This window comes from Haliotis cracherodii, unplaced genomic scaffold (assembly GCF_022045235.1).
Source record: "Haliotis cracherodii isolate W230 unplaced genomic scaffold, xgHalCrac1.p SCAF_15, whole genome shotgun sequence".
Lineage (NCBI taxonomy): Eukaryota > Metazoa > Mollusca > Gastropoda > Lepetellida > Haliotidae > Haliotis > Haliotis cracherodii.
In genome coordinates, this window is record NW_027266270.1 from 19,870,985 (window position 1) to 19,898,018 (window position 27,034).

Genomic DNA, 27,034 nt, shown 5'->3' on the forward strand with positions numbered 1-27,034 from the left:
AAGGAAAGCCTATAGTGATGCAGTCCCTAGACTGTAGTGCCGTCCATCACTCGGTCTCAGTATGTATTGGTGTTGTTTTAAATAACACAAACATTTGTTATCAAATTTTATTTTTTTTAATTAAATCAGCAAATGTTTTTCTGTTTTATCAAATGTATGCAATTTTACCTGAACTATAGATAAAGTTTCGTGCAATTAACTTGAACTACTTAGAATCACTTTCCTCAATTAAATAATCTATGGAGTTACTTCCCCTAGTTATACAAACTATGAAGTTACCTCCCCTAGTTAAGCAATCTATGTTGAATCTTCTGGAGTTATTTCATTTAGTTCTGTAATTCTAGAGTTACTCCTCTGATGAACTATCTGGAAGGGAACATAAGATCTGATACAGCAACAAAACAACGAAAGGCTAATTACACAGAAGTCTTACAATAAACAGGTTGAAGCAACGGACACACTCTCCTTATTTCATTGTTTACAGATTTAATACCAAATGACCAACAAATAAACATAGACAGACCAATATACATGTATTCTTAGTTTGTATCTAAAAACAATTTATTTCAAATTTACATTCTAATAAAATTGCATGGGTCGGTTGATCTAGTGGGAACAAGTCAAGTTAAAAAGTGCATTATGTGTACATGATGTTAAAAAAGTCAAATGTATTCACTTCTGTATGAGAACATTTGTTTTTAATTTTAATTCATCAAGAGCATCATGGCAAATACAAATCGATTTATTTTTATCATCCTTTTTTATTATCAACTCTTTTTTTAAGCTTCTGACTTTGTTCTATCAACCTGTAAATCAAGAAAAATAACAGTGTCACCTACATCATACTAAAATACTCTCTTAAAGGTTACAATGAATTGCATTGTTGTCATGTTATCACAATACTTGCACAATAAACATATCTTCCAGGCAATGCAGATACTATCACACTTGTCCTGAGATAAAACATTTCTAAGCAGGATATATACTTTTTGCTAAGCTAAGGTGGATATTTATTGTTAACAAAATATGAGTGATTAATTGAGTGAGTGAGTGAGTTGGGTTTATATCACAGGATGTCAGCTTATGTGGGAGGAAAGCCTGAAGTGATGCAGGTATCAGACATTTACCGCTTCGGTGAAACCCACAAGCACGGGTATGGTGCTGACGAACCTAGAAACATAATCAGGGCGAACCCGGATTCAAACCCACAATCATAGGTTTCTGGCGTGCCCAAAGGGACGCAACTCTGCACAGCGAATCGGGTGATTAATTGACAAATTCGATAATCCCCAAGTCTATATTATTAAGTCTCATGTTGGACACTGAACAGGAGAGCATTACACCACAGTTTTTGTCATGACAAACAATAACAGTCCACATAAATTATTATCTTTGATACTTTCACGGCCATTTCATCCAGAATCCACAATGATGGTGAGGCTGGGATTTGGGGAGAGCAGAAGGTCAGCGGTTGCATCCTTAAGCCTCGTCATACCAAAAGACATCAAAAGATAGTACTTGTTATTACCCTGCCTGGTATTCAGCATTTAGGGGCTAAAACCAGGAGTGATAGCTCGGAATCAGTATACAGTGTCTGAGTCGGGTATTCATGCTAAACTAAGGCATGGTACCTCAGTGGACTAGCACTATAAGACCAACTAATACAAATAGCCACACACACACAAAGTCAAACCCCATTTCACCTCCCTCCTCACTCAGTCTGATGAGATTAACGTTCGACACTGACATGGTCCTGGGCTCTAACACTAGCAAGACCACGTTGTGTATTCCTGAAGATGCTAGGTAGAGATGGCACCAGGACAGACGAGGTCTGACAATACTCAAATGTCAAATGATTATTACCTTTCTACTTGTCTTACGATTACAGGTACCTGTTTCAATATTTCTATTTCAATACTAAAATAAGTAAACAGATTCAGGGGGAGGAAACAAAATTACTCAAAATGTTCAATATATTTCACATACGTGAAGTTTAGAATTAGTGGATTCATAACCAATTAAATAAAAACAACGCTAAAACTCATATATTTCGTCTTCTTGTATCTAGCTACTTTTAGGTTTGTATGTATTATTGTCAGAAGATTAATCCGCAATAATTATACACACGCTGTGACTCCCTGGTACCCATGTACAACTCACAAAAAATGCAGAAATGTGTTTGAGAAAAGAAATGTGCAAACATGTGCTATCTGAATTTATCAGAGTATTTGTTATATATTAACAGTTGCAATATGCAATATTTTCTTAAAGGCAACCAGGAATTTGACATTTGATCGTTTACATTTTAGTAATTGGCACTGACATACCACTACAGACAACATAAATCATGTCCAGTATATACAAATTATGGAGAGAATTTTTGGTACATAAATATACAAGCATAGCTCACAGTCAAACTGTATGAAATCTACCACACAAGTGTCAATCACCCAATCAGCTGATCACGATAATGAATGATGGATGAATGGTGTACTCGTCACACAAACTGGTAGTTTTCTCGGGGGACATGGAGGGGCATGCGGCTGGAGAAGTCCGCTGCATCGCCAGTGTCGAACTTCTTGGTCCAGTCAATCCTACTAGGTCGCAGTAACCCACAGCAACGTACGTCCAGCACATCGGTCAAGTTCCTGACAATGCCACGGCTGAAACAATGAGTTTCATTGTCGCTTAGATCATTTTGACATACAAATACAACTACAAATCTTTTATGCATGTTAATCCTCTGATCAATTTGACATACAAACATAACTACAAATCTTTTATGCATGTTAATCCCCTGATCAATTTAACATACAAATATTACTACAAATCCTTTTACATGTTAATCCTCTGATCAATTTGACATACAATTATAACTACAAATCTTTAATGCATGTTAATCCTCTGATCAATTTGACATACAAATATAACTATAAATCTTTTATGCATGTTAATCCTCTGATCCATTTGACATACAAATTTAACTATAATTCTTTTATGCATGTTAATCCTCTGATCAATTTGACATACAAACATAACTACAAATCTTTTATGCATGTTAATCCTCTGATCAATTTGACATACAAATTTAACTACAAATCCTTTATGCATGTTAATCCTCTGATCAATTTGACATACAAATATAACTACAAATCTTTAATGCATGTTAATCCTCTGATCAATTTGACATACAAATATAACTACAAATCCTTTATGCATGTAAATGCTTAGAAGATCAGTTTGTCACACAAATACAACTACAAATCCGTTATACATGTTAAGTGTCCAAGTGTGCTATACAAGATGGCAATGTCAGTGACAAATCTTTAAAACTAATTTCATTCACTTTTCAACGACTTGAAGACCTTGCGGAACCAATGACACCCTGACAAGTAAACTATCACAATATACTTAATTGCAGTCAAACATGCTTGTTTTAACTACTTTTCTTAACTCAAATGTAACCTTTTAGACAAAATCCATTTGGGTCAAAAGAAACTCAACAAAAATCAAGAGTACACTATCCTAAACATCATCATTGGTCTTCAAAAACAATAAATAGTTTGGAAATTTATCCAAGGATAATTGAAATGACACTAAGCAAAGGGAGACAACTGCACTATGACCCTCACATAAAAAATATGTATCACCAAGTACCTAAAGCAACGTGAAGATGAGCTTGTGATTAGGTGAGTGAATGTTAGTTAACAGCACAGTTAGTAAATACCGGTAATCTAGCAACATCATGTCAGCCTGTAAATGATTAATTCGGGACAAGGCAAACCAGTGTTGGAATGCACAAGCAATGATCCATGCCCTCGGGGCACGATCACAGATCAGCATACAACAGTGGGGGCACTAACAATGCATGTAACAGTGGGGGCACTAACAATGCATGTAACAGTGGGGGCACTAACAATGCATGTAACAGTGGGGGCACTAACAATGCATGTAACAGTGGGGGCACTAACAATGCATATAACAGTGGGGGCAGAAACAATGCATGTATCAGTGGGGGCACTAACAATGCATGTAACAGTTGGGGCACTAACAATGCATGTAACAGTGGGGGCACTAACAATGCATGTAACAGTGGGGGCACTAACTGTGCATGTAACAGTGGGGGCACTAACAATGCATGTAACAGTGGGGGCACTAACAATGCATGTAACAGTGGGGGCACTAACAGTGCATGTAACAGTGGGGGCACTAACTATGCATGTATCAGTGGGGGCAGAAACAATGCATGTAACAGTGGGGGCACTAACAATGCATGTAACAGTGGGGGCACTAACAATGCATGTAACAGTGGGGGCACTAACAATGCATGGAACAGTGGGGACACTAACAATGCATGTAACAGTGGGGGCACTAACAATGCATGTATCAGTGGGGGCAGAAACAATGCATGTAACAGTGGGGGCACTAACAATGCATGTGACAGTGGGGGCACTAACGATGCATGTATCAGTGGGGGCAGAAACAATGCATATAACAGTGGGGGCACTAACAATGCATGTAACAGTGGGGGCACTAACTATGCATGTATCAGTGGGGGCAGAAACAAAGCATGTAACAGTGGGGGCACTAACAATGCATGTAACAGTGGGGGGCACTAACTATGCATGTATCAGTGGGGACAGAAACAATGCATGTAACAGTGGGGGCACTAACAATGCATGTAACAGTGGGGGGCACTAACTATGCATGTATCAGTGGGGGCAGAAACAATGCATGTAACAGTGGGGGCACTAACAATGCATGTAACAGTGAGCAACTAACAATGCATGTATCAGTGGGGACAGAAACAATGCATGTAACAGTGGGGGCACTAACAATGCGTGTAACAGTGGGGGCACTAACAATGCATGTAACAGTGGGGGCACTAACCATGCATGTAAAAGTGGGGGCACTAACAATGCATGCAACAGTGGGGGCACTAACAATGCATGCAACAGTGGGGGCAGAAACAATGCATGCAACAGTGGGGGCACTAACAATGCATGCAACAGTGGGGGCACTAACAATGCATGTGACAGTGGGGGCAGAAACAATGCATATAACAGTGGGGGCACTAACAATGCATGCAACAGTGGGGGCAGAAACAATGCATGTAACAGTGGGGGCACTAACAATGCATGTAACAGTGAGCAACTAACAATGCATGTATCAGTGGGGACAGAAACAATGCATGTAACAGTGGGGGCACTAACAATGCATGTAACAGTGGGGGCACTAACAATGCATGAAACAGTGGGGGCAGAAACAATGCATGTAACAGTGGGGGCACTAACAATGCATGTAACAGTGGGGGCACTAACAATGCATGCAACAGTGGGGGCACTAACAATGCATGTAACAGTGGGGGCACTAACAATGCATGCAACAGTGGGGGCACTAACAATGCATGTGACAGTGGGGGCAGAAACAATGCATATAACAGTGGGGGCACTAACAATGCATGCAACAGTGGGGACAGAAACAATGCATGTAACAGTGGGGGCACTAACAATGCATGTAACAGTGGGGGCACTAACGATGCATGTAACAGTGGGGGCACTAACAATGCATGTAACAGTGGGGGCACTAACGATGCATGTATCAGTGGGGGCACAAACAATGTATGTATCAGTGGGGGCACAAACAATGCATGTAACAGTGGGGGAACTAACGATGCATGTAACAGTGGGGGCACTAACGATGCATGTGACAGTGGGGGCACAAACAATGCATGTATCAGTGGGGGCACAAACAATGCATACAATAGCAGGGGCACTGAGAATGGCTTCACACATTGTCCTTGTGTGAGGTATTGACACTAGTCTCAAGCCTCACAGAGCCTTGTTTAAATCGCTGTCCAGTGATTGTAGCTTTGTCACTGTAATGCATCAACTCAGGACAGTGATGAAACAAGGATTGACCGACTGCCCCACAGAAACAAGTGATTCAGTTTGCTCAATTCTCACTGTTTGATTTCATTGTCAGCATTTTCCACATTTTTGTTAAAAAAAAAGACCAGAGGTAAAATGAGAACCCTGTATGTGATACGGCCTAACAGTGAATAAGTCGGATTTTATGCCACTTTCAAAATATTCCGGCATATCTAGTGTGGGACACCAAAAATCAGCTTCACCCAAAGTGTTATCGAACCCGGGCCTGTGACATGACAAGCAAATGAATTAAGCACAAGGCTACCCCACTGTTCTCATAGCATTACTGCCTGTCAATTAGTCCAATAGCCCAGTCCACAAAGCGATCTTAGCGCTACGACTGCTGTAAGTATATGTTAGAGTATGGGCGTTATCATCGTCTCAGCGCTAAGATTGCTTTGTGGAATGGGGACCTTCTCATGAGTACTTACTGGAATGGACTAACAATCTTTGGGGGTTGAGTGTCTTCTGGCCCTGGCCCTCCATGACTGTGACCATGACCTTGACCTTGACCTGGACCATGACTGTGACCATGACCTTGATCTTGACCATGACTGTGACCATGTCGTTCATTCGCATATTTATGAAAGTGGGTATAACGTCCCTGGTTGAGACGTTCATTTGATGTCATGCCGAGCCACATGATCTGAAAGCAGCAAACATGGTCAGGACACGGCCATTTCCTTTTCGATATTTAGGTCACCATATCTAAGATTTTAGTAAGGGACCGGTCATTATTACAGGCGGTGGGTGGGTCAGAGGTTTTTGATGCACCAATGTACTGAAAATAAAGACCCTCCCCTGATGCTCGTCATATTTGTGGATGACCCTCCCCAAAAAGACAAAATGTAAAAAGTGTATATTTTCTTATAAAATGAACATTTATTCATGACCCTCCCCAAGTATATGTAGTATTTTTATGACCCTCCAGTAGGGACTATCATATTTTTGGGTGGCCCTCCCATGATACCCACTGACCCAGTCCACCCTACAATAAATGACCCTCCCCTAACATTGTGAGGAATTAAGGTAACATAGTTGTATAATAGGATGTAAAAATGTTGGTTCATAGTGTCTTCAAAGTTCATAAAACTTTCATTTGTTTAACGCATCTCACAGCAATATTCAAGCCATATGATGGCGGCCTGCAAATAAAGTCTGGTCAATTCAGTGATTGATATTATAAGAAACAATCCACGTTGTCGGTGAACGATGACACCAGCAACCAAGTCACCCACCACCATACATAAAGTCACTGCTATCGACCAGCCTCAGTTGCTATGGACCTACTCCAATCAGGAATCTCCATGGGCAACTTTCTTGTTGAGACCTTTCAAAATTCTAGCATCAGAAGATTTTTCATGTGACCTACCTGATACAGCTGACACACGAACAGACAGGTGACCCAGAATATATGACCAAATGCATTGATGGCAATCCAGCCCACCCACGGAGACTTCTTGAAGATCTTGTAAACAACGCCAGTGATACCATCTTCATAGATATCAAATGGGCACTCATTTCTCCAGTCTGTAACAAATAACATTTCTCACAGCATGAAGGAGAGGTGAAATGGGGTTTAATGTTGCAACAAGATCATATTGCAAAGTTATTCACACCAGTGTGTGGCTGGTCTGGACTTATGCTGGTGTCATAGTGCTAGCCCACTGAGATAGGCTGTGGTATGGTATGGTATTCCACTGTATTTCAAGAGAATCTTTCTTGAGAACTCTATGGAGGCAGACATATTGGAATCTCATGGAATGAAACAAGCGCTATGATAGGTCAGCATTTGTTTCAAGGAATTTCATTGGAAGAGGTTGGAATTTCAAAATGGTAAATTCAAGTGGAATCTATATAACTTTGTCAGCTAATAATTGCAAGTTAATCTGCAAATGTTGAGTAGGGAACAATTTGTTCTTTTGTTCAAAATTATTTCAACAAAAGTTTCATGCAGAAAGTTTGTGGTTCCAGGAATTGCCAAACGAAAAAGTCATGATTTTAGGACCCTGGCCCATAGCCTAAGATACCATGCCACAGTTTAATATGGGATACCCTACTCAGACACAGTTTATTGACTCTGTTGAAAGTTGAATTTACAGACAAGTAGCACATTTGACTTTTGAACACTTTCATAATTTAAACAAACTACTGCAATATCATATATATACAGAGGTGGGGACAAAACATTTAAAGTCCAGTTTTACAAACCACCATCTCCGCAAACATTGAAGCTTCCTTATGAGGACTAGTAAAAATATGCTTTTTAGGCTTATCAACAATCAATAATAAAACTTGAGAATTATACATGTTGTAAGGCAATGTGGAAGTTGTCAAAGAACATCGAACTAAATGGGGGCGAAATTCAAACATAAAAGTTCAAAAAGTATACATGAGAGCAGTATTTGTACTTCTAGGAGGCTGTAACGTACTACTCACAGAGGAAGATGCCGTGGAGACACCAGACCAGCATGCCCATCAGGAAGAAGAGGAAGCCCAGGAAGTACTTGTGGTTGTACGCACCTGAAGAAGAACACATCTGATGTATACGAAGGAAGCACATGTAATTAGGTCACAAATGAAGGTCATTTCAAGGTCAGTATGTGCAAGAGTTTTCACTCCTATCTGTTTTAATGGAATCAACTTTACTTATATGTTTTTGTTGTTTTCTTGTTATTTCCACTGATGACATAGCACGTCTTTAATTAGTCACATGGTATATCGTGAATAAAGGTTATTTGTTTGTTTGTTGTTTCAAACTGCACTCAGCAGTATTCCAGCTATATGACGCAGGCCTGTAAATAATCGAATCTGGATCAGACGATGCAGTAATGGATATTGTGAGCTACAATCTATGACGTCGGTGAACGCTGATCTGCATGCACTCACTAAACCCGACCACACAATCCACTTGGTCTGCTCAAAGACGGCCATTTCCTCCCTGTCACTACTCAAACCAAAGGACAGTAACTCTAATCCCTGATAACCAGCCACACAGGCAGGTTCAAAATTCGTATAATATATGTATTGTTTACAACTTATTGCAACTAATAAAACTATCAACTATTATGCATACTATCAGCGATACAGCTGGTATTTCTAAATTCCTATCAATATCATACTATCGTATGGCAAACAATTGCAGTAATTTGATAGTTCGATATTTCATCACACTCCTTTTGACTGGCAAATATTTTAGTTGTCATACCAACACAATTGTCAACCCAGGGACAGTGATGATCAAACTTGGCTACACAGCGATCGCAGATGGAGCAATGCTTTGATCTGATTGGTCGACGTATCAAGCATGTGCTGCAGAACTGGGCCAAGGTCAAGGTCTGTGTTTCAGCTAGGTCAAGTATAGTCTGGAAACAAGGACATCATTAGTTCATCAAAGAAGCAGATGCATAACAAGGCTTTAATCAATAATATTCCAGCTAATGATCTCATTGTAACTATGGCAATGCCTGGTACCCATGGCAACATGCAGCAGAGTTTGCAAAGCATTGAAAAGATTGTATTTTGTGAACTGGAATTTAATAGTACTATCAGTAATAATGGTTCAATTCCATTGTCATATAACTACAACTGACGCTTCTTCATGTTGACTTATGTAACTATGGTAACCATGGTACTAAAACCATTTTGGTACTTTTACAAGGGTGGGGATCTTTGATGATATCAGAGTTCTGTGAGTGAGCAGTTTGGGCTTCGATGTTGCCTTTGCAGTATTTCAGCAACATAAGCAGATCAGAGTCCTCGTTCTGATGACCACATCCGTGGTCTAGTGGTAGAGATCCGCCCGAGGAGCGGAAGGTCCAGGGTTCGATCCCCGGCTACATCATACCAAAAGACGTTAAAAGATGGAATTCAGGGGCTAAAACAAGGACTAGTCAGCTTGGAGTCAGTATACAGTGTCTGAGTGGGGTATTCATGTTAAACTGCGGCATGGTATCTCAGTGGGCTAGCACTATAAATCGACATCTGTCTGCACTAGTCCAAGCAGCCTCTCACACACACACGTGCATGCACGTTGCTATATAAGTGCAATAATCTTGGATTCAATGTTAAACCCCGTTTCACCTCAACTCATAGTCCTGACAACATTAGCAGAGAGTCTGAAGCTATGCAGTACATAGAGGTTTACCACTCCCAAATGCCTCCGAGCACATCAAGCTTCTTATCTGGTATCGAAATCCAAATCAGTGTACCAGATACAAGCTCCTTACCACCGCAGAAACCTTCTTTACACTCCCGGCACCATCGCTGCCACCAGTGTGGTCGTAGACATTACAAGAATCTTGAAATTTGTCCTCTTGCCCCATATGTAGTGACATATATTTTTGTGTATGTCGTTGATAATGCCATCATAGCGAATTTTTTCGACTTAATTTACATTTTGTTTATTTGATCAGATTGGTTCCTTTACAGTCTGGCTATACAAATTACATTGTACATACCTTAATCTTCTCTTCCCTTGTACTCTTGAGGTAGCCAGGGTCCGTCCGCCAGGCTTTCCAGAAGTTGTAAGTCAGCAGTAATGTGTTGCAAATAAATGCAACAGTCTTCCACGTCTCACCCACATCTTAGACCGATAAGGACTTTCATCTGTTCCACAGAAATGGCTAAGCTATTCCAAAGCCTTCAGTTTCTCAGTTTGTGTTTCTCAGTAAGGGCTGTATAATCACGCCTGAACTTGCCTAACTAAACAGCATGATGCCCAACACTTACACCACATCACATCTTTGTGAGGTACTCGCCTTAACTGACTTTCAAAGCCAAGTTACCACCCTTGCCAAACTAGGCTGGAATTTCCAGGATCAATCATAGCAACACCAGTGGCTATTACAAGTAATGTCCCTTGTCATGCATTTGCTTCAAACACAATGGTGTCACCCGGTCTGATTGATAATCACAATCTCTTTTGAAATAAAACGGGTCTTACCCCGCAAAGTGCATCAAATCACTTGAGCACCTTAAAAACATGAAACAATTTGCAAAATATCTGTCGACACCCAGCTGTCAGTACATATGTTTGCAAATCCTGCAGTCGACCAAAATCTGCACGTTGAAATTCATGTTGTCTACAAACCGGAAGTCTAGTTCGTCACACTATTTTGATTGGACTATGCATATGCTCATTAGTCCAACCAAAATGTACGTCTAGAATTCCAACCTAGTTCAGCAAGGGTGGAAATTGTATTGATATAGTCAGTTAACTCCCTTGCCTCAGGAAGATGGCCATATGAGGGAGTGAGTTGGATATAGTGTAGCTGTTTGGCCCCAAAAAAATTATGTCTGTTTCCTATCACATCAATTTTACAACAGGGGTAGCTTGGTAGGCTTTTTTTGTCCTTTGTTTTTTAGAAGAATTGTATCTGATCATGGAACTTTGGATGCTGAATGTCAAATTTGCGATTAAAACATCACTGGACATGATGATTTACCATTTAAATAAATTGCATTTTCTATTCTATTAAGCATTTTTTCTATTCAGAGATTAAGTGAGTGAGTGAGTATAGTTTTACGCCGCTTTTAGCAATATTCCAGCAATATCACGGCGGGGTACACCAGAAATGGGCTTCACACATTGTACCCATGTCGGGAATCGAACCCGGGTCTTCGGCGTGACGAGCGAACGCTTTAACCACTAGGCTACCCGACCGCCCCTCAGAGATTAAGATTACCATGTGTATTTGTCTCGGAAACTAAGCCAGAAATAGCAATCAGCTGTACACACACTTTCTCCCGATTTTTTTATGATTCAGGTATAAAATATCCAATAAAATATAACAAAAGAGAATTTTTATGTAACGATTGGGAAAACTTTGTATCAGAAACCATTATTTCACCAGGAAGAATATACTGCAAAATCGCGTTATAGCAGCTTTACAAAATATTTTAAAGAAATAATAACATTGAGCTGATGACAGTAAAAAAGTGGGCTTGGTCGTTGGTCAGACTAGGCTCGGTCAGGTAACTAAAAACAAACATTTATATTTCTTGGGCCAAAGTTAAATCTCCGGCCAACCCATTCCCCGCTAGGCCTCCCCTGCACAGGTAGCACAGACAGTACAGTGTCAAGGATACAGGGGTAGAGGTAGGCGAACCAAGTATAGTACATCCAGAACTTGGTTGCCAGGTAGATCGACACTGGCATCAGCTGGGTCACATTTTCATCAAAAAAGAATCTGCATAAGAAAAGAATCTGTTACAAAAATGGCTTTGTCTCAAACAGTTTCATGAAATACAGCTACTTTCATTTAACACGGCACTTCTATGTTCCAACGCTATTATTTGTATCAATTACAACGGGTCAAAACAAATGTATTAAGAGTAGTTTAACTTAGGTTTAATCATGTTAATGATATGTCTAGCAAATGGATGAGTGTCTATTTCAAATTGACTTTAAACACTGCTTTGAACAGTGTTTCATTCATATCGTGCCATATCAGTTTTGTTTGTTTTTTTGTTTGTTGTTTGTTTATTTAATGCCGCACTCAGCAATATTCCTGCTATATGATGGGGGTCTGTGAATAAATCGAGTAAGGACCAGACAAATCAGTGATTGTCATCATGAGCATCGATCTACACAATTGGAATACGATGACATGTATCAACCAAGTCAGCGAGCCAGACCACCTGATCCCGTTTGACGCCTCTTACGACAAGCACGGTCGCCTCTTACGACAAGCATGGTCGCCTCAATGTGGAAGGAAAACGCAAAGTAACATAGGTTGTAGATGTTTACCACTTAGGTAAAACATACAGTGGTGAGTATGGTGCTGATAGTCCATGCATCATTATCAGGTGAGCTATGGAACATTAGCCAGAACCATCAGATCCTGGCAGCTAATGGATGCACCTCTACATAGCGAATTGTGGACCCTCAAACATGATTAAGACCATTGTTAGACCAATTAGTGACCAAGCTGAGTGTTTTTGCAGTTTAGAAGAGAATTCATTGAAAGGTGCATGATTGAACATCTGGAAAATATCAATCAAACCTCAAGTCAATCATGTATGTTTGTTTGTTGTTTGTTGTTTAACACCACACTCAGCAATATTCCAGCTATATGACGGCGGTCTGTAAATAATCGAGTCTGGACCAGACAATCCAGTGATTGACATTATGAGAATCGATCCACACAATTGGGATATGATGACAAGTCAGCAAGCCTGACCACCCAATCCCGTTTGTCGCCTCTTACGACCAGCATAGTCGCCTTTTACCGCAAGCATGGGTTGCTGAAGACCTATTCTACCCTGGATCTTCACGGGTCAAGTCAATCACGTGGGATGATCAATCAGGCTTTTTTCTTACATTGTTGACAGTTTCCACACTCCGAACGTGATGAGGTAGAAACCCAGTTTCTCGACCCAGGTCAAGGGCGTTTCCGGGATGAAGCCAATCAAAAACAGGGCAATGAAGGGGAAGCAATACGCAAAATACTTCCGTACTGTCTGAAAACAAAGCCAAACATTCACTTTGTAATGATTCCAACAAGATGGCAGTCGTAACATTCACATAAACCAGTCAGTGTGTGACCACATTTTGGCTAAGTCACTTAACCATGGTAACCAAGGCCACAATGACAAGGCCACAACAGTAACTGGCAATTATAGACTATCTCCATAAGTTGTTGTGGTATTCATAATACTGAGTTTCAGATCATGTTCGTTTGTTTGTTTGTTTGTTTGTTGTTTAACACCGCACTCAGCAATATTCCAGCTATATGACGGCTGTCTCTAAGTAATCAAGTTTGGGACAAACAATCCAGTGATTGATATCATGAGCATCAATCCAGACAATTGGGATCGATGTCATGCATCAACCAAGTCAGCGAGCCTGACCACCTGATCCCGTTAGTCGCCTCTTACGAAAAGCATAGAAGATCATGCATTAGCTATTATGACATTCCTTTATCTACTTCCAACGAATTGCCTTTACTGCTTGTTAGTCAGCAAAGATTGATCCGTACAACTGTGATATCATGCACTTCTCACATATTCTCAGGAAGTCTATACACTTTACTCCCTGCTGTATGTTTGTGTGTTGTTTAAAGCCACACTCAGCAATATTCCAGCTAGATGATGGCAGTCTGTAAATATTCGAGTCTGGACCACACTACCCAGGGGTTGACATCATGAGCATCAATCCACGCAATTGGGATACAATGACATGCATCAACCAAGTCGGTGAGCTTTATACGGCAAGTATGGGTAGCTGAAAACCTATTCTACCCTAGATCTTCACGGGTCTGCTCCCTGCTGTGCCAGAAGGATTTATCACAACATTCTCAGGATTATTCGACCGTAGGTCTACAGCAATATGTCTACAAAAATTCCTGAATTAAAATTATAATGTCAAATTCCGTTTTGCTAATATTTTAGCATTACCAATGACAAGGGATGCATGTATTTCACTGAAACACAACAAATACAGAGAAAAATATTTCATAATTAGCATTACATTAATGCAAAAATGCAATGTGAAACATATTATTAACCTCTGAAATTTACAAACAAATATGGACGTCAATTTTGCACATAACATTCAGCTTTTTCCTAATTTGTATACCAGGGGGTTAAATTTTAACGATAATTCCTTGTCTGACGCCATGTTGTATTTACCTTGTCCGTGGTGTAGGACTGGAAGACGTGGGACCGATCCAGGCCCTTCTCATACCTAGCTTGACGCAGCCTTTTTACCAGACCTATGTTCTTGGTTGCCACAGCAACCTCAGCGGGCGTCTGGGCCTAGAACACCATCAGCCAGTATGTAGACATATCACACATACTCATCAACATGGCTAAAGAACAGGGGGGTGTTTTCCAACATGGAACAAATAACCGAGGGTTGCCAGATGCAAGATATTAATTTCTATTTACCGGTACTTACCAATCGTGACTGGATGCAAATATATAACATTGCAAATCCTGGGGAGTGTAAACATATTTTGGTGGTTTGAATCGATAAACAGCATCAAAATTGTTGTTTGCACGTAAATGATATTTCTTTTGGGGTAAAAAATACACTCAAACACAACAATCCGTGGTTGATTTTCATGAAAATCCTCATCTATAAACATGATAAAATAATAGGGAAGACACAATTTATGGATAATAACTTCCTATTTACTCTATAGGCGATGTTTCAGTATAGATCCTTATACCGTTGTCAAGCTGACAGTCTATCTTGAGAACGGTATAAGGATCTATACTGAAACGTCATCTGTTCTTCATAATTCTTGAATGTGAGGTGAAATGTCTCTGTATGTGTGTCGGTGTGTGTGTGTGTGTGTCTATGTGTTTGTCGGTGTGTGTCTGAATGTGTTTCTGTATGTGTGTGTCTGTATGTGTGTGTCTGTATGTGTGTGTATGTGTTTGTCTGTGTGTGTCTGAATGTGTCTGTGTCTGTATGTGTGTCTGTGTGTGTCTGTATGTGTGTGCCTGTGTGTCTATGTGTCTATGTGTTTGTCTGTGTGTCTGTGTCTGTATGTGTGTCTGTGTGTGCCTGTGTGTCTATGTGTGTGTCTGTATGTGTGTATGTGTTTGTCTCTGTGTCTGAATGTGTGTCTGTATGTGTGTCTCTGTGTGTCTGAATGTGTCTGTATGTGTGTCTGTATGTGTGTCTGAATGTGTCTGTATGTGTGTCTGTATGTGTGTGTCTGTGTGAGTATGTGTTAGTCTGTGTGTGTCTGTATGTGTGTCTGTATGTGTGTCTGTCTGTGTGTGTCTGTATGTGTGTGTCTGTCTCTGTGTGTCCCTCTCTGTGTGTCTCTGTGTCTGTGTGTGTCTCTCTGTGTCTGTGTGTGTCTGTCTGTGTCTGTGTGTGTCTCTCTGTGTCTGTGTGTGTCTGTCTGTGTCTGTGTGTGTCTCTCTGTGTCTCTGTGTCTCTGTGTATGCCATTGGGTGTACAACACCACTTGAGGCAGACAGATAATCAGTTATTCCTTTCCACTTGAAATCCCTTTTAAACATGCTGAAACAGGTTAAGACAAAATATGTGAGAATGCTTAATTAATCCTCCTCACAGATGAGTGAAAGAGTGAGTGAGTGAGTGAGTGAGTTGCGTTTAATGCCGCTTTGAACAGTATTTTATTTTTATCACAGAGTGTCAACAAATGTGGGTTGGAAAGCTCGAAAGGATGCAAGTGTTTGACATTTACCACTCTGGTGAAATCCAAAAGGCACGGGTATGGTGCAGACAAACGTTGAATCTCAATCGTGACCAACCAGGATTCAAACCCACAAAAACAGGTCGTTGGCGTGCCCAAGGGATGCAACTCTGAACAGCGAATTGCGAAGCCTTAAGATGGACAACCCATGGCCCCAATGAGAGAAACAAATGCCAGTGTCATGCATCACACTATTGTAGTAATTAGTGAGTGAGTGAGTGAGTGAGTGAGTTGGGTTTAACGCCACTTTTAACAGTATTACAGTTATATCACGGCGTGTCAGCTTAATGTGGGAGGAAAGCAGGAAGTGATGCAGGTCTTAGACGTTTACCACTTTGGTGAAACCCACGAGCACGGATATGGTGCTGACAAACCTAGAAACCCGGATTCGAACCCACAATCATAGGTTTCTGGCGTGCCCAAGGGACGCAACTCTGCACAGCAAATCGCAGCGCCTTAGACGACTGGGCCACCGGTGCCCCCCCTATTAAAGTAATGAGTAGCGATACACTGTGTTCCTAAACATGCACATACCTTGGCGTTTTCAATATTGAGATCAGCTCCTGCATTGAGCAGCATCTTGATGATGAGGTGGTTGCCTGTCTGTGATGCCCAGTGTATGGGGGTGTTGCCCTGGTATTTGTCAGCCTTGTTCACAGATGCTCCGAATGTCAGCAGCAGTCGCACAGGATCATACCTACTGACATACCCAGTTGAAGATTAACACTGTTTTGAACAGTATTTCAAACACATCATCACAAAAGCAGGGATTATCTAGACCAGGCCAATATTCGGCTCCAAGTCTGCAGCAAATGTTATTAAACATTCCCAAATTGGAATCAAAAGGACCTGTTTTATTACAATATAGCTACTGATTATCAACCAGATCGTCTTGACTCAACATGAGAGGTTGAATATGATTGGTCAACAGGAGGGACATAGAAGGGACATAACTCCTAATAGCATCTTCCCAAGACAAGGGAGTTAACTGACTTTACAAGTCCAGTTTCCACTCTTGCCAAACAAGTCTATGCATAGTCCAATCAAAATCGAAATAGACATTGGCGACATGGCAACTGCCGTGCAGATTTCGGTCAAATCAGGATTTGCAGAGCATGTGTACTGTCAGCTGGGCGTTGACAGATGTGTTTCAAAAGTTTTCATGGTTTTAATCTAAGTGCTCAAGTGATTTGATGTACTTTGCGAGGTAAGACACATTTTAGTACAATTAAGATCTTGATTTTCTATCATTTTGTTTGAAGAAAATGCAAGTGAAAGGAGAGGTGGAATCTGATTGGTCAAAAGGAGGGATATAGAAGGGACATAACTGGTAAAGGTCACTGGCGGCACTACAATCTAGCCACGAAAATCCAGCCAAGTTCGGCAAGGGTGGAAACTGGACTCTTATAGTCAGTTAACTCCCTCGCCTCGGGAAGATGTCCTAATGGCTACTTGTGGCACCACGATTGAGCCACGAAATTCCAGCCTAGTTGGGCTAGTTGGAAAATGAACTTTATTAGTCGGTTAAATCCCTTGACCTCGAGAAGATGAGGTTTATATTATTGCATTGAATTCAATCTCAATATACAATGTAAATATACCTCTGAATTTTTAAAAAAAGAGAACAAAAATGTATGTTTTAAAGTAAAAAATACCACATTTACTTAACCTGACTAATTGCTTGTCTCATCCTCGTTTCCCAGCCAGGAGACTCCTCACTCGCTCATTTCACTTACTTACTTTATACTAAGATTCAAAAGATAACATCCTGGCATGTTTAAGATAGCTTCTCTGCACATCAAATAGTACTGCTATATATCCCGGGGCCAACTTGTTTTACATTTAACCCCCATCCTCCAAAACAAGATGCATGAGTTTCCCTACTACATACAGACTTCTGGGATAAGTAGAGAGTAATTCAATTTTTTTATCATGATAGACTGGCCTGTTCTCAGATATTAATCGTTTTAAAAGCATTAGGACCAATCAGAACTCTCAAACAGGACAAACTGGAACTACAGAAAGTTTGTTTGTTGTTAAACATCCCACCCAAAAATATCCTAGCTATATGACAGTGGCCCGGGAATTAACAAGTTTTGACCAGACAATCCAGTGATTGATATTATGAGCAACAATCACGCAATTAACCCAGTCACAGAGCCTAAATCCTCGATCCATTGTCACCTCCTATGACCAGCATCGGTTGCTGGGAATCATTTCTAACCTAGCATCCCAACAGGGAAATTACTGAAAGGCTGCTGCAAGCAAATACTGACCCAAACACCCTGTACGAGGCCCACATTAGAGCTGTCATGCCGTTTCTGTCCACCATGTCCACATCTTGACCCTTAGCAATAAGGTAGGCCACAATGGCTGTGTGACCAAACTGGGCAGCAAGATGGACACAGCTGCAGCCTGCAAGCAGAGTTCAGGAATAAGCCACACAGAGATTTACCAGATACAAAATTCAGCAACCTGTTGACATTAAAATGAAAAAACTGCATCCACTGTGATGCAGAAAGCAATTATGCCTGTTTAGGAATGGATGCTGCCATTTAATAATTCTCACAATGACATACAACCATTTTTAAAAATAAAATACACAGTCGAATGCTTTACCATCTTCTAGTGCCAGCACTTGTAGACTTGTGGAGCTCTAAATGTATTTTAATTAACTAAAAAATCTGATTTCTTTGAGGGTGCCTAAGCACCATAAGCGGCAACATCCCACCTTCTCCGTCTCTCAGTGAGGGATCAGCACCATACGCCATCAGCTGTACAACCATAGACAGGTGGCCTTGTCTGAAATAGTCATCAACCATCATAGCATCTGCAGTGAGAGAGAGAGTGTGAATGTTTTCTCATGCAAAGTCAGCGATATTGCAGCTATAACATCATGATCGGGACATACTCGACTGAGCCAGATTAATTTGGACATGAACATGAACCACATGGACTGGAGATGACACTCACACATTGTTATATTCTGTAAACACCCATTCTTCATGCATCTCCACAAAAATCCCCAGAGGTATGACCACGTTAGCCTATAGAATCCCATTTTAGTCAGCTATTACTGCAAGCATGCAGCTCGAAAATTCCCCTGGGTACGGCCATATGTTAGCCTATTATTTCTAATTTTAGTCATCTATTGCGACAAGCATATGTACTGGGGACCTATTCACTACAAATTTCCATGTTAGCCTAGCATTTCACATATCAGCCAACTTTACGACAAACATACTGGGGTCCTACTCCGTAACGAAATCTGAACAGGAACACCACTATAGCCTATAAAAGGAAGATGATGGGACAATCAGGAATAATTAGCAAAACCGTTAATCATTTAAAGATGAAAATGAAAAGAAGAAAAAATCTCAAATATATTTGGCACAATTTGTCTTCAAAAATGAAAGCATGAACAATAAGATATCACTGTCACTATGACAAGACTTTTTGAATGTATAATTAGCAACACATAGTCATTACTCTTGTGTAAAACACAAAAACATTTATCAAAACACACTACCTACTAATCATGCTAATAGTACTACCATGATGATTAAAAGGTCTTCATTGAGAAGTACAGTCAAGTTCCGTTAATCCTACATGGTTGGTTGCATATGAGTATGTCGAATTAACAAGTCGGATAAACGAAATTAAGTAGTATCAACGTTCGTAATCGAAAATCAGACAACTACATGACAAATAACAATACAAACACGTTGTAATAAAACAAAAATGAAAAATTAAATATTTATACTGTCATGTTACATTGTTAGTGGAATATGTTTTCTAGTCATGCAACCGCTAAAGTATAACACATAACAACAGTTATGGACTGTAGGGCTGATTCAAAATACTTTAAAAAGCATAGTCTGGAATGAACATGACGAAGGTCACCAGTTTGAAACTGGTACCGCAAAGCTCAAGAAAGCTGCTTTCTTAGTGGCTAATGTCGACTTTCTGTTAGCCATTTCATTGGTCAGTCATAGTTCACGAAAGGTCGTTCTGACGTGACCTGTAAAGGGATGTCCTCAGCAGTGGCTAGAACTTGTATCTGATTTTAATGAGATTGAAGTTATCTAAGCATGTAATTAATCCTGTTCATTTGAAGCATAAAATGTTTATTGTCCAGCAAATTTATCTTTGCAGCCCTTGTATTATGCAGCTCCCAGCCAACTCGTCTCGCATCGAAACACAGGCTGTGTACTCACGGGCTGATGACAACGGAGTACACTGATCACTGTGTGGGATTAATGAGACTAATCATTGCTAATGAGTGATTTCTGCAATTCATTGCAAATTAGGTGCGTCAGAGTCGGAGTGTGAGACTGTCGGGTTAACGGGTCTAAATAGCACAGATTTAATAAGTTATCATCATTAGTTTCAAATAAAGCTGATTGTCGGATTAACAAGTGTCAGATTTACGAGACTTGACTGTATAGTCAAACAATGATTATTATCATCAGTCCATCTTCACTGTTACCTTGTTGCCCAGTGCAGAGGGGTAGAATTGAGGTCCCCGCCAAACTTGTCCACAACTGCACCCTTGGATGTGAAATACCTGATAAAACAAACATACAAACATGTCACCTTACAATTGCAAATACAAGGGTTCACAAAGTGACCCACAAGTGAACATCATAAAAGACAAATAGTAAATATGGTAAATATTCACTCTTAGCATGCTTAGAACATGTAGAATGACAAAAGGACAAATCTTAGGGCTAGCTATCGACATAGATCATAGATACTTGTATTTCAAGCCACCGGTGAGTAGTGACACATTTATACATGAATTAGTTTGTGGACATTTGAGATGTAACAAAAACAGTTGTTTTCTGACATTACTGACAATAACACACGTTTCGGTCTTTCTAAACTCTTATTTCATCACAATAGTTTAGTTACTATTGTAAGTTATTATCACAACAATTTCATACCGATAATCATTAATTTTTCTTTCCATCGACAGTAATTTTGATTATCAATCTTTTTAGCCAGGCCTAACAAATTTACACCAAATTAGTCCACTGGTAAACAGTGAGTGAGTTGGGTTTAACGCTGCTTTTAACATTATTCCAGATATATCACGACATGTCAGCTTAATGTGGGAGGAAAGCCCGAAGTGATGCAGGTCTCAGACAAACCTAGAAACATAATCGGGGCGAACCGGGATTCGAACCCATAATCATCGGTTGCACATGTGCCCAAGGGACGCAACTCTGCACAGCGAATCACGGCGCCTTAGACAACTGGGCCACCCGTGACCTCCCACCGGTAAACATGATATAATTATGAATCCAAGATTTTTAATAAGTAACAGATTATTAGCTGAGTGTGTTTCTGCATGAACCTTGCATAATACAATGTCTATTAATAATATATATTTACAATACGGAAACATGCGGGAGTAATAACCATAATAACCTCTTTATCATAGTCAATGTTTGTGACAGACACTACACAACAGATACATCCTTAAGCTTGTTGAGCATGTTGGATAGTAATGATACAGAACTTCAATCTATGGACGCCTAAAACTTTGTTTTGCTCAATGTTTTCACAGCACTGAGCACAAGCAATAATTCTGTAGTCATTAATAGGTGTTCTGTCAAGAAACTGAACAAGTAGAGTCAGTGACCCTACTTTCATAAATACATGGGGTTATTTTCAAAAACACACTTTGAGAGATAATATAAACATGATAAACCCCATGGATAGAGGTTATTGAGTCAGTGAGTGAGTATGGTTTTACGCCGCTTGTACATGTTGTAGCAATATTCCAGCAATATCACGGCAGGGGACACCAGCGATAAGAGGTTATTGATGCAGAATCGCTGTCCACAAGTAACATTAGCACTACACAGAATGTTCACACATTGCATCTTTCTCAGATGTTACATATCATGCATATTGCATCAACAATGTTCAATATCATGTATTTAACCATGTTAACCCCAACACTTTATTTTGATCACTGCCGTCAGCATGTCTCTTCAAGGTACTCATGCTAAAATTAGAATGTAGCTTTGTCATTGAATCAGATTTCACATGATTTATACAAAGCTGGCATTGTTGTATTTCTTAGGCTGCAACTATGTGAAGTAACGAAGCAAGGTTTGCCAAAATATTTCTAACTTTCTCAGTTTTTCTACCTATCCACAGTCTGACACCATGGTCAATGTCAGGTGAGCCATTCCAAACATTCTGTGTATCACTAATATAACTTGTGGCCGGTGATTCTGCAATACCAGGGTCATTTGAAGCAGAGACATCTTTGGCATTATCAAAACTAGGACAACTGTATTTGTAAAATTGTGTAAACTCGATACTTTTTGGACCATCTGTGGTCAGACGCTTACATTCAATAACAGAAGCAGTTGTGCAAGAGATGGAAAGTGTTTTTGAGGCAGTTAGTGACTCCAATAATCATATAACATAAACCCTTCTATATGAATGAGCACAATGTCCCAATGAGCGTAAATATCATGTGCCAGAGCTACAGATAGCAGTGGATTTGCGTAAAGTACCCCCTAGGAACATTCAAAACCCAATTACTTTCAATTAACTTGTGTAAAGAAACACATGCATTAAATGAAAAACTCAAATGTATAAAAACAACATACGTAAAAACCGAATGAAGATTTTTCAGCATGCTAAAAGGAGCTAATTCCCAAAGCCCAATTACGAGCTAATTTATTTTCCGAGTCAAACCTATACATTTAGAACAGTTATCATGGTCACATACATCAGAAACATTATTTCTTTTCTTTTTTAAACTTAATCTGTTCACTCTTTTGGGGAAAAACCTGATAGAGTGATGAATATATGAGTGGAAAAATATTGGTTACACAGTGAAAAATGTCATAACCCAATTAAAATAAAAACCCTAGAGTAAAAACTCAATTGCTCAAAAAGTTATCTGGAGCTCTGATGTGCCGATCAATAAAAATTATAGCATGAATCCTGCAAGGCCACTGCCTTGGCAGAACTCTGCACTTATTATTGCTGATAGTCCACCAGTATTACCAGTATTACTAGTACATTGTATTACTACATAGCAACACCCCTAACCTGAACCATCACGCACTTACTTGACTATCTGGGCCCTGTTGTTTATAGCTGCCCAGTGGAGGAGGCTGACGTTCTCTTTATCCATCTGGTTGACATCATACCCGGCCTCGATCAGCTCCCTGACACGGTCAAAAGCACCATACTGGGTTGCCCTGACGATGTCAAAGTTCTTAAAGTCCTCTGGACCTGGCATAGCCTGTGGGGCTGATGCGACTTCTGCATCACTGGGAAGATCTGCTCCATGCTCAGTCTGCAACAAATTAGTCAGTCCCAATATTCTGCCAAGAGTGAGTGAGTGTTTGGGTTGGGTTTAGCACCGTTTTTAACAGTAATCCAGTTATATCGCAGCGTGTCAGCTTAATGTTGGAGGAAAGCCCGAAGTGATGCAGGTCTCAGACGTTTACCACTTCGGTGAAACCCATGAGCACGGGTTTAGTGCTGACAAACCTAGAAACATAATCGGGACGAACCCCAATTCGAAACCACATTCATAGGTTTCTGGCATGCCCAAGGGACGCAACTCTGCAGAGCGAATCGTGGCGCCTTAGACGACTGGGCCACCCATGCTCCCTATTCTGCCAAGAAACTGAACAAGTGGGGACAGGGACCCCTTCTTCATAAATACATGGAGTCATTTTCAAAACATATAGGAACACACTCTGAGAGAACATGTAAAACTTCAAACACCATGGTATACAGGTTATTGATGCAGAATCGTCATCCACAAGTAACGTCTGCCTTACACAAAATTTTCACGGGGCAGCTATCTTAAATATTAGGTATTGCAACAAAAACGTCTGATGTCATATATAATCAGCTTCAATAGTTTTTTTGTGATGATTGCTGTGTAACATAACTTGTGGTCGGCGATACCAAGGTCATTTGAAGCAGAAACATTTTTGGCATTTTCAGACTACTATATTTGCAAGAATGTGTAAACTTGATTTGGATTGGACCATCTGAGACTTTCATCCAATGAAAGGCATCAATAGTAAATTGAGATGCATAAGGCAATGAAATACACAACATTTACTTTCAATAATAGAAGCAGCTGTCCTGTGATGTAAACTGTGTTTGAGACAGTATGTGACTCCTAAAATTATATGAAATTTACCCATCTACATGAATGTGTCCCTTGTCCCAATGAGAGTATCTATCATTCGCCAATGGATAAAATATTCGAGAATGCTGTGAAGCCGCTGCCTCAGCAAAACACTGCAGTCCTTACAAATATCAGGGCTAGTACTAGTAGTAGACATGGTAGAAACTCATCTCATAGTACTTAGTCATGGATCCCTATGCTGATCAGGGGGGACGTGTCGCCAAGTTGTCTTGGGCACCGCAATTAGCTGTGCAGAGTTGCGTCCCTTGGGCACACCAGAAACCTATGATTGTGGGTTCAAATCACGATTTGCCCCAATTATGTTTCTAGGTTTGTTAGCACCATACCCATGCTCGTTGGTTTCACCGAAGTGGTAAACATCTGAGACCTGCATCACTTCATGCTTTCCTCCCACATTAAGCTGACACGCCGTGATATAACTTGAATACTGTTAAAAACGGTGTTTACTTTAACCCAACCCACACTCACTATGCTGATCACATACATTGTACATGGAAATAGCTTCCTAATTATGCCAATGCTACCGATATAAGGGTACAGCATGCTTTGAAGATGGAAGAATGTATAATTTGCAATTAACACGATTAATGAACTAATTACTTAATGACAATGTTGTACAGGAGCTTGGTACACTGGTGTAGGAAGTGTATCATAATGCCAGATACCAACAGCTGTTTTCCCTCATAACATAACCATTTTTGGGTAGGACCATAGCTGCAATGGAAGTGAAGTTTGTTTCGAAGACTAAAGATAAATGGCCACGAGGTGTACAGAATGAAGATGCAAATCACATGTCTTCATTTATGCATTGTTCATGAATGTTTTAAATTTCAAACTCAGATGCTGTATTACGTCGTGTATTGATTGGTACTGGCCCCAGCAAGTTACAACCATTATGTCACATTTCTGACATATTGAAAAATTTACTGCAGTACTAATTTTAGTTATCATAGTTATTCTGAATTTGTGAGCAACTGTACTCAATTTGGGCTTGGGGAAAAAGGTTTCTGTCAACTTCTGTAATATATGGATGAGAAGGAAGGGAAACTGTGGAGATACGATTTTAACATCCAAATAATCAACATGACCAAACAGCATATGCCATGTGATCAGGTGATCGAGCATACTTCTTTGATAATACAAATTACATTCCAAAAATATTATGGTCTTTCGTTCATACATATTTATTGTTGATTAAAACATGTCATAATGAAAAGTATCGCAATGTTTTGCAATTTGTCAACTGCCACGGTCACAAACCAAGAGTCCCTTAAAATAATTATCACAAGCTCATCCATTACTTTACTGACTGAAAATAAGCACAAAAGTTGATTGTTAACTCTTTATTTAAGAGATAATATGACAGACAGAATAAGCACAGACTCCACATAATCATGATAATGGCTTGTTGTGGGATTTAATCTAGAGGTCTAGTAAAAATTCAATGATTTGCAACAATGTGCATCACTGCATGTTATAACAGGGTGTTTATGATAACTGGTTCACCGGGTCATCTGGTTGCTAGCCATTACAAATTATCATGATCATATTTCAATGTAAGATACAAGTCTGAAATTTTGCCATATTGTAGTATTGCATGATCAACAAAGGATTAAGTAATGTCTTGAAACAGACTCTTATATATCATGTCTCTCTCTCAATGCACAACATGTACAAGGACCCGTGAAGATCCGGGGTAGAATAAGTCTTCAGCAACCCATGCTTGCCGTAAAAGGAGACCATGCTTGTCGTAAAAGGCGACTAACATGATCGGGTGGTCAGACTCGCTGACTTGGTTGATGCACGGTCATCAATCCCAATTGCGTGGATCGATGCTCATCGCTTCAATCACTGGATTGTCTGGTCCAGCTCGATTATTTACAGACCGCCGTCATATAAGCTACCTGAGTGCGGCGTTAAACAACTAACAAACCAAACAAACAACATGTACAAGAATGGGTTTTTTTATGTGAAAATTAATTGTAATAAAAAGAATAGTGCATTTTCAATGATGGTTGCCTTTACAACTGTACTACTTTCATCAGCAAATCGTACAAAATTGACAATAACTTTGCTGTCACACAGGGTTAATTGCGAAACACCCTGCACAGAAACATGAATTAAAACAGATTTCGCAATCCTCTCGAACCCACATCACACTGGACACATCAACTGCAGAATGATTTGTGGAATACGTGAGTGGCAGGTTGAAATTACGCCCAATAACGTGGAAAGAAATATGGAAATAATCCTTTAACATATATCTTTCCTAGTCTTTAAAACAGTTATAAGAATATCTGATAGCGCAGAGCGAAATGATAATCTGTACGAGCGACTGTCACTCTCCGAATCCAGTTTCAACATCAACATTAAGTTCGTTCTTTTAACTAACGACTTATTTATGCTTGTCATGCTAACTGTATAACACGTGTGTTTGATATTTCAAGCTACAGAAATGATACAATGTTATCATCACTATAATTTGCTAACCTTTTCCAGCAAAGGCTGTATAGGATTACAAGTAGGATCTTTCTCCGCCATTTTGCATTTGTTACCGGCAGGTACGCACTGCTTGACTTCCGGCACTTTTGATTGGTTGAAAACTGGTCTTGGCAACTCGGAGAACGTATATCACATGAATGCACACATGGGCGTAGATCTTCGCTTGTATGCAGTATATTTCTACTTTAAAAAGTTTGATATGTGTGAAAAATTATCAG

General features: G+C 40.0%; 1 protein-coding gene across 2 annotated transcripts; it reads right to left on the reverse strand.

The window, feature by feature from the left end:
- Positions 1-358: 358 nt before the first annotated feature.
- Positions 359-26,872, reverse strand: LOC139462359 (palmitoyltransferase ZDHHC17-like). Of its 2 annotated transcripts, none has more exons than XM_071244022.1 (15): positions 26,805-26,872; positions 23,212-23,441; positions 20,601-20,678; positions 18,843-18,913; positions 18,388-18,526; positions 16,646-16,808; positions 14,565-14,690; positions 13,255-13,394; positions 12,021-12,121; positions 10,391-10,515; positions 9,139-9,295; positions 8,370-8,453; positions 7,303-7,460; positions 6,362-6,576; positions 359-2,663 (listed from the first exon to the last, which is right to left on the reverse strand). In XM_071244022.1, exons 1-15 carry the CDS (start codon positions 26,853-26,855, stop codon positions 2,498-2,500), a joined length of 2,004 nt encoding a protein of 667 aa, XP_071100123.1. In that variant the 5' UTR covers positions 26,856-26,872; the 3' UTR covers positions 359-2,497. The 2 variants fall into 2 exon arrangements, with proteins under 2 accessions (XP_071100123.1, XP_071100122.1); XM_071244021.1 differs by having other exon boundaries at positions 16,646-16,811.
- Positions 26,873-27,034: the final 162 nt, after the last annotated feature.